The following is a 14,411-nucleotide window of genomic DNA, read 5'->3' on the forward strand; positions in this document are numbered from 1 at the left end:
TAGTTTTTGACCCCAGGTAACCCAAGTACAAACCCAACCCAGATTTCATCAAAATAATCATTCTAACCAAATTTCATAAAGATTGGATGAAAACTGCGACCTCTATTGTCTACACAAGGTTTTTCTTTTATTTGACCTAGTTTTTGACCTAGTGACCTGGATTTTGACCCCAGATGACCCAAATACAAGATTTCATCAATATAAACATTCTGACCAAATTTCATAAAGATTGGATGAAAACTGTGACCTCTACTGTCTACACAAACAAATTGTTGACAGACACATGCACACACGGACGCTGGACATCACACGGTTACATAAGCTCACCATGTCACTTCGAGACAGGTGAGCTAAAAAATAGAAACATATAGACTGTGCTCTGAGAAAAAGGGGTTTAATGCATATGCATAAAGTGTTGTCCAAGATAAGCCTATGCAGACCAAACAGGCTATTCAGAGCTGACGCTTTCCGCTTTTATGATATTTTTAGTTTACAGAAAGTCTCTCATTAGCATAATCCAAAAAAATCCAGCTAATCTGGGACGACACTTTAGGCACATGCATTAAACCCCCTTTTCACAGAGTATGGCTAATAAGTCATATTATTTTCCTAATCAACCTACCAAACTCAAATGGGTCTTGAAGGGGAAACAAACATAATAGTATTTTGGCCCAGACACTAAAAATAGAAAGAGACATGAAACTAAGATTGTTTACCTGGGGTGAAGCTGCCCAAGCAGGAACACAACATTGCTCATTAGTGATCCGCTTCTGAAGTACAATCAACATAGCAAGTCACAAGAATGGATACATTTGGTATCTGTTCATGATTGGAGCCCTGTTCTTGGCAAAAAATTGGGATTAATGAATGTGCGTAAAGAGTTGTCCCAGATTAGCCTTTGAAGTCTGCACAGATTTATCAGGGATAACGTTTTCTGCCCATACAGGATTTTAGTTTAGATGAGACCTTCTTTTAAGCAAGAAGTCCATAAAAGGGGAGAGCATCCTCTATTATTAGCCTGTGCAAACTGCAGGTCAAAATGTCAAATTTTGTTTAAGATGAGCCACAGCATAACATACAACATCCTACATGCTACATGGGATGTCAGATTATGCAAGAATTTTGCCTTTAGTTTTTCAGGTTTTCAAACATGATAAAAATCAAGCTACCATCAATCATTTTATTCTCTAAGACAACAACGTACTTACAAAAAGAACTTACAACTTAATTTTCTAGTTCTTGACCTATCTTATACCTCTTTTATCCGAGTTGCTGAGGGACTGGGTCTTTAATAGTGTTCACAATTATCCACATCAAAATAATAATCACACTTTCTACAGATGTAAAAATGAATGCCTAAATGCCATTGACACATATTTCAACACTTCTACATACAGGAATATACACATGTATGTCATCATTACGACCTACAGGTTATTCACAGAGATGTCGATTGAGAGATGGAAGACAGGTGACTCCATGTGGACAATAGGGGTGCGAGCGTTCCAAATATTCTCCACCTTGTTGAACATGGGAGTTTTTCTCAGGTGGGTATGCAATGTTCTCAGACACTGGAAAATGGAAGATGTACAAATAAGTAGAATCTTATGTTAAAATGTAACAGTTCATGCTCAGTTTAAACCTATTTATTATAGTTTGAAAGCCATTGGCTCACAGAGCCTGAGGTAGTCTGTTTTGATTTTTTCTGGAAAGAATCAGTACTTAGAGTACTTGGTGTCTTTGAACAAATCTCGAGATTTATGAGTGCGGATCAAACTTGAGGACCGATAGATTGTATGATTGATATCATACGCATAACACCACAACAAGGTACAGTATGAAACATGGCAGACATATTACAATCAACAACTTTTTTTCAACAAATAATGATTGATTCGATACCAAAGAACTCTGGAATATATATAATCATGTTTTTGTAGCAATAAGCAACTGGTCTTTTGTATTTTACGTCATATAATGTGCACTTTTAACGCACGATTTGCATACATATCATGATACTTAAAAGTGAATCAAAGTGGGTCATTTGATATGGTCTTGTTTTAATAAGTTACTTCAAAATCCTACATGGACTTACACACTTATTTTTTAAGTTTAAGCATTTCTTTAATGAATAATCTACCCAAACCAACAACTTTCATTTATTTCTATTTTTCTGTTTGCCTGTTTTTGCTCACTTCTTTGGGGAATGCATCTGGTATCCATACAAATTGGAAACTTTACATGGTTCATAGTGCAATAATGAACTTTTGAAGAATCAAATAAAGAAATGTTATGCAAAGTACATGTAAATAAATACCTTATGCACAGTAAATGATCTAGTTGTATTACTGTTAAATTTTATATTTAATAAGACATTATAACTTACAGCCAAAACAAATTATGCTCGACTTTTACCTTTGAAATTCAGATTTCTTACGGCATAAGGAATTTGTGACTGTTTATTTTGGAAATCTGTCGTCCTACATTGACAAGGCCTTTTAACCAAAATAAAGTCAAATGAGTTGTATGTCAAAGAATTCTTAGCATCTGAAAATGTTTAATATGTTCTCTGACAAAAAAAAGATTAACAAATTGTTATAATGATATCATAACATAGGATTAGCAAACAATTCAACAGATTGATTTGGGAAATACCTCACAGTTAAAAAAATAACTTGAACAAGAGCCGTGTTCATGAAACACAATGCCCCCTACTTGCTGCTTTGAAGCCATATATTTGACCTTTGACCTTGAAGGATGACCTTGACCTTTTACCACTCAAAATGTGCAGCTCCATGAGATATGCATGCATGCCAAATATCGAGTTGCTATCTTCAATATTGCAAAAGGTATGACCATGTTAAAGTTTTCGGATGGACGGACAGACGCCATATATTTGACCTTTGACCTTGAAGGACGACCTTGACCTTTTACCACTCAAAGTGTGCAGCTCCATGATATACACATGCATGCAAAATATCAAGTTACTATTTTCAATATTGCAAAATTTGACCTTTGACCTTGACCTGGATTTTTCAACACTCAAAATGTGCAGCTCTATCAGATACACATGCATGCCAAATATCAAGTTGCTATCTTCAATATTGCAAAAGTTATGACCAATGTTAAAGTTTTCGGACAGACAGACAGACGCCATATATTTGACCTTTGACCTTGAAGGACGCCCTTGACCTTTCACCACTCAAAATGTGCAGCTCCATGAGATACACATGCATGCTAAATATCAAGTTGCTATCTTCAATATTGCAAAAGTTTTGGTTAATGTTAAGTTTTCGGAACGACACACAGACTGACGGACAGTTCAACTGCTATATGCCACCCTACCGGGGACATAACAAAATAAAGCACTGTTAATAACTTATCCTTAACTTGTTTGTAATTGAATGGCAAGATATAAGCAGAAAGGGAAATAGGTATACCAGGTGATAAAGGGAAGTTTGAACCCACCTGTTTGACATTCCTCACATCTGGTACAAACATGGTGAGATCCAAATCAGCCACATGCCTTAAGGCTGTACCGCTGGGGGCAGAGCCAAAACACTCAACCCTAGACTGCCGTAGATCGGGACTCTGCAGCATACAAAACAACAAAGTTTTTTGTTGTGTTGATTATTTGTTTCGATTAACTAGTGTGTTTTTTTCTTTAGATTGTGCTGTTTTCTAACAGTACATGTATGTCAGTCACATTTCAGGGATCAGATATCCAACTAGCACTACACTAAACTTAACCTTTGATCTTAAGATACTTACTTTGAGGCATGTGTTGTCCCTTAGGAAATCAAATTTAATTAAGACTTCTTCCTAGATTCAAGTTTTAAAGGCTTCATTTCCTACGGTTAGGTACTGATGAGCAACAATAACCATTAAACTTTAACAGACTGCGAAAAACTGGAAAGCTGCTCTAGTTTATGCTGTTTGTTTGTTTAAAATAAGCCAATATGCTATTGGTATCATGTTTTGAGAAAACTCCTTTGTACTCTTCACATGAATCACTCAAAGAACAGATGGTAGCAGCTATAGTCAAAATGTCAGTTTATATCCCTCCTAAGTGTGTGCTGAATTACAAGGTAAATGTCCTGTAAGGCTTACTGGATTTGTTGCTTGGAGAAAAGTTTACTTTAACATCTCTTTATTTGAAGCTTAGTTTTATGAATCAGTATGGTTTTATTTTAACAATTTATGACATTCTTTTCGAATTTTTGTAATCAGATGGAATAAATCACTTGTTTAAATATACAGTAAATTTAATATTAAACATCAGGTTTTTAGAATATACAAATCTTACTTCTTGTTTGAAAATTGTTTTAATACTGAAAGCAATTCTTAAAGACATGTACCATAATTCCTCTTAGATAACAAAAAATATTAAAAAATTACTGGTGTCCGAAAACTTGGAGACAAAAATATAAGGCGTCCGAAAATTATACTTATATTGAAATAAAAGCAATAAATCAATGTACAATTATTTTATTGTGATTTAATCTTCTTTTTCTGCTTTAAAAAAATAAATTCAACTTCACAGCTTTGCCCGAAGAAATGTAGAACAAAAAGGTAAAAACATAAAACATTCTGCTTCCTTAATAGGATGAAACTGTTTCAAATGCTTTTGGGTGAATCCATTGTTGTCTACCCGTAGCATGGTTTTTTACCCAATTACGCAAATGTAATGGTCCATAGCCCTCAGGCATGCATCTGCCAGGTTTTATGACCTTAATCCGGTTGTAAAAACATGATTGAAGTGTAACAGGATAAGCGAAAACAGGGTCGAAATCTGTAGAATAGTGCTGAAAAATATATTGTCGGAAAATTAAGATATATAAGTTATGGACGGAAACACTTATGTCCAAAATGAGTCACACAAATAATTATTTTTGCTAAAAATGAGGGTGTCCAAAATTTTAGAGTGTCTGACAACTTACAGTAATTACGGTATTATTGGACAGATTATTTGTTTTTATTAAGGTTAACATTATAAAGGATTATAGGATATATATACACACTTGAAAAGCAGCATTGATACCTTTTACGTGCATGTATTGCAAATACACAACATTGTAATAAATGAGCCTAGAAACTTGATAAAACACTGTTCAATTTAAAACATGGTCTTGGGGCTTGGGCCCCGTCATCTGCGTTTTATTGGAGTGACAGTGTATTACTACTTAACAAATTTTATCTCTATAAACATGTGTGTGACACGATAGTGATTAGCGAAGCTTACAGATCTTATATATCTTTCCACAGCTTTGCAGGCAAAGAAGTGGTATCGCATGCTGGATTCTGGAAGACTCACTATGCGGTACAGCAACTTCAGCTGGGAATCCACCTGTGAGTGTGAGATAAGGTCATTCATTTAATCCTTTACCACTCAGATACGCATGTTTGATGCATTTGCAGCCCAAGAAAGAATAAAAATTAATTAAACACCTTTCTTACTAGATTCAAGTTTTAAAGCCTTAATTCATTTGCTGTTATATACTCAAAATGAAAAAGTACTAAATAATAAACATGTATTTACATCTTTGCATTGACCCAGTTGCTGAAGCAGACTGGTTCTTTCTTCGGGAGAGTCCGCAGAGTCTTTTCTTTCCCCAGGGTGTAGAAATGTATTGCCCTGCAGACCAATAATCCTCTTCTCAGCCTTGGGTGCAATCTTGTTCAACTGAACTTGCGACTTTACCTCTATTAGATACTATAAAATAATGAACAAGACCTGTGTTTGTGAAACACAATCCCCCTACTGGGCTTTGAAGCAGCACTGCAGCTATTTTAGAGAAGATTTTTAACCCTTTCAGTGCGGGAACCGAATTTTAAAGGCCTTTGCAAACAGTTTGGATCCAGATGAGACGCCACAGAACGTGGCGTCTCATCAGGATCCAAACTGTTTGCTATTCTGATAGTATTCTTTGAAAAAAATCCAAGAAAATGCGAATTTTAGAAATTCAGCAGACGACAATTTAGCAGACGACAAATTTCCCAGCATGCAATGGGTTAAGTCCAAGGCCCATAACTTTGCCAAAAATCAATGGACCAGAACAAAACTTACATGTATACTTCAGCTTTAGTCATGTTAACCCTTTCCCATTTAGATATGCATTTGAAGCATTTGTAGTCCCTTAGAAAGTTACATTTAATTAAAGGCATTTCTTACTAGATCTAAGTTTTACAGGTTTCAGTTCCGATCCTTAGATACTAATGAGCAGCAAACAGCATAAAACCTGAACAGACTGTGAATTACTCGCAGGCTGTTCTGGTTTTTATGCTGGTTGCAAAAGCCATTTTCACTTTGCTTCCTATGGGGAAAAGGGTTAATAGACACACATACCAAAAATCAGCTAAATATCTGAAAGTGTTTCGTAAAAACCCACTGGATAACCATTAATATAGAGAAAATGTCTAAATCTAAGGTCTATGACTTTGCCAAAAATCAATACTTCGGAACAAAACTCACACTTCACTTGTAGGTCATGTAGGTAGACTCACATACCAAACGTCAGCTCGAAATCTCAAACAGAATGAAGAAGGGACTGACTGACAAGAGGGAAGGCATAAAAACACTATTAAAATGATCATCACATTCATAACACATGACACCGGAACAAACTGTGCTAAATAAACACACATGCAAGCAATAACCATATAAGAATCCTTACATTGTAGTAAGATGGCATTTTAAGACAGACTGTACTATTTAATGTGAAGGTCAACTTAAAAATGATGTCTGCTTATATGGGTGGATTGGGATGGTCATAATGAAAAATTGTGAATGTTTTCAAATGTTGCAGCAAGCTGCTTTAGGGTCAGGTATGACATTTGACCTTAAAGTGTGACCTTGACCTTTAAGGTAGGAGACACTTTTTACATGTTGCATGTTGTTTTATGATGATTTATATTTGTGCCAAGTTATTCCAAAATCCATCTATAAAATTGGAAAGTAATAGCAAAGACAGGAATTACAATGCTCAATGTAAGCTTTGACGACTTAACATGTCATCCTACAATGGCTGACAATTGCCCCAAGTTATTTGATATCCATCAATAAATGTCAAAGTTATGGGATATGCTGCTTTAATTGAAGGGGAGGGAGGGGAGGGGGGGGGGGGGGGGGGGGGAGGGGGGGGGGGCAAAAATATACATGGGTTCAAAAATTAGTGTTTATGATTTTTTGTACCAATCTATTAAAATGTTATAAATAGCTATTGGTACAGCCAAAGTAAAAGAAATCTGGCAAGAACAAAAATCAGGTATAGGGTTATTTTAGAGAAATAATTTATGTTCAAGGCCCATAACTTTGTCAAAAATAAATGGACTGGAACAAAACTCAAACTCCATCTACCAGTATAAGTCAAGTAGTTGGACTCACACATCAAAAATTGGGCCCCACGAAAGACTATCGTAACACACTTTTAAAAAGTTTACAGGAGAAGAAAAAACGTTTTATTTTTCTTAACACTTTTGTTGAAGACTGTTTTTTTGAAGATCGGTTTTTCCGATTCCTTGATGTGAGTACAAAATAACAATCTTTGACATATGGAATAGTAAAAAAAAAATTAACTTTCATCATTTTTTATATTTTGAACCTTTTTTGAGTTATGATACTTTTGCTGGGAAAATGATAAATGTTTTGGTGGGTTTTCCACGAGTCTAGGATAGGTGCACCACCGGAGAGGTGCCACCTCAAAGATTTTTCACTGGGCGGATATAAGCCCCCTCACTGTTTTTTATTGGGCAGAGAACTGCCCTGCTTCCGAAAAATAGGGGGCGGAGAAGTGCCCTCTTGTCAGAATTGATGACCCGGAGAAGTGCCCCCTCAATAAAAAAAATTTCGCAGCGAGTAAAGTCGATATATAGAGCGGATATTACAATTTAAAAAAACGCCAGTACCTTTCTTGCTAATATGGCTGGAAAGTGAGCGAAATTTAAACAAGAGGGCCATGATGGCCCTGAATCGCTCACCTGACTCAATAAGATCAGATGAAAACTATGACCTCTTTTGTCTACACACGGTTTTTCTATGATTTGATCTAGTGACCAAGTTTCTGACCCCAGATGACCCATATACAATCCCAATCCAGATTTCATCAATATAAACATTCTGACAAAATTTCATAAAGATCTGATGGAAACTGTAACCTCTATTGTCTACACAAGGTTTTTCTATTATTTGACCAGTGACCTAGTTTTTGACCCCAGATGACCCAAATACAATCCCAAGGCAGATTTCATCAAGATAAACATTCTGACCAAATTTCATTAAGATCTGATAAAAACTGTGACCTCTATTGTCTACACAAGGTTTATCTATCATTTGACCTAGTGACCTAGTTTTTGACCCCAGATGACCCAAAACAATCTCAACCCAGATTTCATCAAGATAGACATTCTGACCAAATTTCATAAAGATTGGATGAAAACTGTGATCTCTACTGTCTACACAAGCAAATTGTAGACGGACAGACGGACGCAAGCACGCACAACAGACATCACATGATCACATAAGCTCACCGTGTCACTTTGTGACAGGTGAGCTAAAAATACATACAAGAAATAAAGGGTATAAAACTGCGAAAAATACCTGCCTCGTCATGGACATTGCCATCTTGATAATCACGTGATTATCTCCTCTGTGACCAAAGAAAAAAATCCCTTTTTTGCTAATATAAAAAGTTTTAGCAGCAGAATCATCTGAGATATAAATAAATCCAATGTTTTCACCAAGTTTCATGATGATTGGGCAAACAATATGACTTCTAGAGTGTTCACAAGCTTTTTTTTGCTATATAAATATAAGGAAAATGCGCCACCCCCCTGGCAGCCATGTTTTTCAACGGACCGGAACCATTTTCGAACTCAACTCTCGTATCTAGGAAACAAAATTAATGTTCTGACCAATTTTCATGAAAATTGGGCCAAAAATGTGACTTAAGAGTGTTCACATGTATTCACTACATACATATAGAAAACCGCCTCGCCCACTGGCGGCCATGTTTTTTTACCGATATGGACCATTTTTGAACACGTCTGAAATACCAATAAACCAATGTTTTGACCAAGTTTCATTATTATTGGGCAAAAAATGAGACTTCTTGACTGTTCACAAGCCATTTTAAATATATATTTAAGGAGAACTGCCCTGTCCCCCTGGCAGCAATGTTTTTCAATGGACCTGAACCATTTTCAAACTTAACTCATAAATTTCATGAAGATTGGACCAAAATATGACTTCTAGAGTGTTCACATGTTTTCACTAAATACATACATGTATAGAGAAAACTGCACCACCCCCTAGTGGCCATGTTATTCACCGATCTGGACCATTTTTAAACCCGTTCGAGAAATCAATAAAACTAATGTTTTGACCAAGTTCCATGATGATTGGGCAAAAATTGTGACTTCTAGAGTGATTACAAGGTTTCCCTATAGCCAAATAAGGAAAATTGCCCTGCCCGCTGGCGGCCATGTTTTTTTATGGACTGGAACCACTTTTGAACTCAACCAACATATCATTAAGACAAACATTTTTACAAAGTTACATGAAATGTGAAATCTATATTGTTTACAAGGTTTTTCATTTGTTTGACCCAGTTTTGAACTCAATCGAGGTATCATTGGGACAAATCTTCTGACCAAGTTGCATGAAGATCGGACAAGAAATGTGGCCTCTAGAGTGTTTACAAGGTTTCTTTAAAGCCAAATAAGGAAAACTGCCCCGCCCACTGGCGGCCATGTTTTTCAATGGACTGGAACCACTTTTGACCTCAACCAACATATTATAAAGACAAACATTTTGACAATGTATGAAGATTGGGCATGAAATGTGACTTCTACAGTGTTTACAAGGTTTTAATTTCTGTTGACCTAGTGACCTAGTTTTTAACACAGCATGACCCAGTTTCGAACTATTTCGAGGTATTATTTGGACAAATCTTCTGATAAAGTTTCATGATGATCAGACAAGAAATGTGGCCACTAGAGTGTTTACAAACCAAATGTGGACGACAGACGGATGGATGGATGGACGTATAGATGACAGACAAAGACTGATCACAAAAGCTCACCTGAGCAATCAGGTAGCTAAAAGGTCAAAGGATAAGAAGAAACATTAAATCATGAAAGAGACAGCCCATTAAGAATCCCCAAAAGGATAAAGTCAAAGTGATATTGGGTAATATGGATGAATAATGTCTGATCACGAGTCCCAACTGAGTAAGTATGAAGAATTAAAACAAAGGGAGTTACTGATAGCAACACTCAACATACTAATGCATGGGACAATTACTATATGCCTCCTGCGTCAAGTTGATGCGCATAAAACTTTGCCTCGTGTCCACAAAACATTTTTGCAATCGAAAATCAATTTTAACTGACATTAATTTTCATTTTGCCCATCAACTTAAATGGAAATCCATTTTCAGTGACAAGCAAAATCAATTTTCGATTGCAAAAACGTTTTACTCCTTACCGTTTTTGTATTTTTATCACCATCATGTTGCACTTCTGAGTAGCCCTTCAGCTCCATTTCCTTGCTTAACGCCGTCCAAACAGTGTCTAAAGAGTTCTTTGAACCAATCTTGACTAGAACACTGGAATATGCAATGTTGGCATTATGTTCGATGAAGTCTCTGTAATAATTAAAGTGAGACGCCCTTCCTCTGTTACTTGTCAGGGGGCCACTTCTATCATCTTCAAAGTAGGCAGTTGTTTGCTGGGGTTCTTTGACGGAATTCTGCTGTCCCGGATGTGGTTTTTGGCGAGTTTGAGCCATTAGACCTGCTGAAATAAAGCGAATGCTTTCAGATGTTACAAAAGCGTTTGAACTTTTAGTGAAACGGTCTGCCATTTGGTAAATTTGCAACAAATTTGTTTGTAAATGAATTTCTTTAAAGTTGTTAAGTAACTTTTACTGATAATACTTTATTGTAGAAGAGTATACTTTGGGGAAAATGTGCATCTTAAATCAGATTGTAATTTAATGCATTGCTTTTGTTATAAATGCATCTTGGACCCAACCTATTTAAAATACTCATGTGATTATGGATTTTCACATAAAATAGTGTTTAGAGGTCACCTATGTACATGTATTTTTTTTCATCGTAATCCAGTGGTGAATTAAGTTTCCATAATCTAACTTATTTTACTGGATTTTATTGGTCTCATTTTTGACATATTTTTAGTTTTTTTCCAATTATGTTTGCAGTGTGCAATCAACTTAAACATTGTACAAAAAAACAGGTGTTTCTCAATGTTGGTAATCAGTATACAGGGATTTACAACTGAGATTTGGAGGGCTTGAAAAATACCTGTTCAGGCACTTGCAAGGCTAACAAGCAAATTTGTACAATTGATATCCCCCGCCAATATGCTTCTGGACGCACAAGTGTTATATTTGACACTCAAAAAAGCATTTTTTCAAGATACAAAGGGCCATAACTCCGTTATTAACAGATGGCGTACAATGCCATTTGGCGTGCATCATCCTCTTATCCATATATATACTCATACCAAGTTTCAATGAAATCCGCAAAAGCACTTCCAAGATATGGCTCCGGACGGACGGACGAAAGACAGACGAACGGACAGAGGGACAACGCCAAAACAATATAACAATATCCCTCCGCCTATGCGGGGGGGGGGGGGGGATAATTAGCACAGGCACAGGTACAAAATATGACATAAAACATTTTTTTCAAGTACTACTTATTATGGATCAAAAATCTCTGTAGTAAACTGTATCCATTCATTTTCAAAATTCTTGCAGCTGTTTCAAAGTGAGATAATAACACATCAGCCAGCAGTCAATCTGGTCCAATGTTGTAATGACTCCAACATTAAGTTTGCATTGAAAAAGTTTACATTGATTAATGATTTTTTTGCTTAAAATTATTTGATTGTAAGACAAAAAGAGTTCAGGTAAAACAAGATATGTGTTTGTCAGAAACACTATGTCCCCTTCTGCAAAATGTGCAGCTCCATGAGATACACATGCATGCCAACTATCAAGTTGCTATCATCAATATTGCAAAAGTTATGGCAAATGTTAAAGTTTGACACAAACAAACACACAAACCAACAGACACAGTAAAAACAATATTTCCCCCATTATAGTGGTGGAGGACACCATGGCACTTCACTACTCCTATAAATGTATTAGTAATTTGAAAAGGTTGCCAAATAATGTTGTTTGCTGCTTGGGCAAGTTAGTTTGGTTAATGATTCATTGGGCTGCAATAACTAGGTCTATCACCTGACTAAGGTTGATGCGGAGGCTGGTACAGAAATGCAAGTACAGGTTCTGGTTAACTGGTAAACATGAACACTTTGCAATCTTATATGGCGTAAAGTACATACAATCCATAATGACAGAAAGTATTAATTTTTAGTAGAAACATGTTAAAGGTCCAATTATAGACCGTTCCATAATTTAGTCATTACATAATTATCTCCCCTGAATTCTCTCCGCGTCCGCTATTACACTGCTGCTTAACAATCGGTAACATATATAAGAGAGCACCGATTATTCAACGGATGAATTTCTTTCTAAATTCTAAGGCCTTAATTACATGGTCTTGGTTGTCATGGAAAACTAACACATTTACACATTAAAAAAGCATTAAATTAAATTAAATGCAATATTTTTCATTTGGTTATTTGCATCAATCTTTAAATTGTGTATGCCTTTGCATTCCAGTGTTTAATTGCCCCTTTGTTCTGCATAATCCGATTATCTCGTTTTGATCAGATATTGTCCAGACTTAACTAACCACATGGTGTCATAAACCACACTGGGTGGCAGATGACAGTCTGGTCATTAAACACAACTGATGATGCCACCATGTCTCATCTTCCTGGTAGTATTAAGCAGTCATTTAGTAAGATAATTTACCTCCGACATACTTAACAGTTGCGTAAATAAGATATGTTACATATTTTACAAATTAAAAGTTATGTCCAATATAGAATATCAGAAATTGTACACCGCAAAGATACTAGCCCATTTAATTTATGAAAAAATAAAGTATTAAAAAAATATATAAAAATAAAACATTTAACGTATTTAGCGGGTATCGGTTAATTAAAACTACGTCATTCCGTATGAAGATTTGATGTTACGGCAATGCACGAACGATATCATAAAACAATAAATTACATTTGACACCAAACAGAGGTAAAAAATATTTAAAAAAATATATATGTATATAAATATATGTGTGTTAAAATGTTAGATATGTGTCACTCATACTCACTAGTAACGAATTTTCAATATACATGAGTACACAGTTCAAAATGCATCATATGAAGTTGTGTTTTTTTAGTTGTATGTTAATATTCCTCAATAGCGTCATTCTTTGTATAAAACCCATCAAATTAAAATTACATGTAAATACTGTCATGTCCTTTGCTTTTAATATGGCTGTGTAGTAGTGCTGCAACAATACGCCAAAAACCGTATTGCAATATATTGTCAGTTCAAAAACCCGTATTGCAATATATCGCAATATATTGCTAACTTGTACCAAAATTATAATTTGCCAATTACCCAATAATCCCATAAATTCCAATTTTAAAGCAAATTCTGGTAAATATTTACTATAAATGTGCTCAAGAATAATAAGAAACACAAACATTCGCAAATTTTCTTAAGTATCAAATACATTTTTGCAATTGTTACTATTTAAAGATGTGATGAAATAACGTCCAACCGGGGCGTTTTTCCCACTGATCACGCGTAATTCAGCTGACGTGATGTTCCCGTTTTTATACAACACAAAATACACCCATACTTTCCATGCGACGTTCTACATGTCTGTATAATTTTCGCGCGCTTTTTATTGAGACAAAGGATAAAGCACTTTTAATTTGACGCTATAATTTTTTATTGTCGCGTTAGCATTCAAATTTGGAAGCGTGTTTCCGAAATTCGGATTACACATAATGCTCGAATCAGAATCGAACGAAGCATTTACAGCTGTGCGCAATTAATTCAACGATAATCTGTTCAAAAGCATCGAATGAATGCTCCCATGTAACAACGCTACTCCGTATAATACACTTTTTAGAATGCTTTTTTTACGTAAAAAATAATTTACACTGCTTTGTTTTGTTTACCTTTTTATCATTATTTCGGATGGCTTTTCTGGACGAAATGTGAATGAATTTTTGTAAAATTTTCGTACCGGTATGATGAAAATCATATCGCAATACAATATGCAGATTGCGTATTGCGATATATACCGATATACCGGTATATTGTTGCAGCCCTACTGTGTAGTATGTTTATTTTCAAAGCACTCCTTACACTTTCTAACACTCATTTATTTATCACACTAGCGTTCTCATGCCATTGATAATTATATTTTTATAATTAGATGTATTACTATTGTAATTTATTG

General features: G+C 35.5%; 1 protein-coding gene across 2 annotated transcripts in view; it reads right to left on the reverse strand.

Annotated features, from left to right (window-relative positions):
* LOC127859969 (poly(A) RNA polymerase, mitochondrial-like) overlaps positions 1-14,411 on the reverse strand; it is a 28,993-nt gene that overhangs the window by 11,818 nt on the left and 2,764 nt on the right. The window contains exons 2-7 of one of the 2 annotated variants that reach the window (XM_052397628.1): positions 10,484-10,791; positions 5,540-5,713; positions 5,243-5,347; positions 3,469-3,591; positions 1,432-1,571; positions 717-770 (exon numbers count right to left, since the gene is read on the reverse strand). In XM_052397628.1, the coding sequence (XP_052253588.1) occupies positions 717-770; positions 1,432-1,571; positions 3,469-3,591; positions 5,243-5,347; positions 5,540-5,713; positions 10,484-10,791 (904 nt within the window). Of the gene's footprint in view, positions 1-716; positions 771-1,431; positions 1,572-3,468; positions 3,592-5,242; positions 5,348-5,539; positions 5,714-10,483; positions 10,795-14,411 lie in introns of both variants that reach the window. The other variant, XM_052397627.1, reaches the window with a different exon arrangement.

This window comes from Dreissena polymorpha, chromosome 15 (genome assembly GCF_020536995.1).
Source record: "Dreissena polymorpha isolate Duluth1 chromosome 15, UMN_Dpol_1.0, whole genome shotgun sequence".
Lineage (NCBI taxonomy): Eukaryota > Metazoa > Mollusca > Bivalvia > Myida > Dreissenidae > Dreissena > Dreissena polymorpha.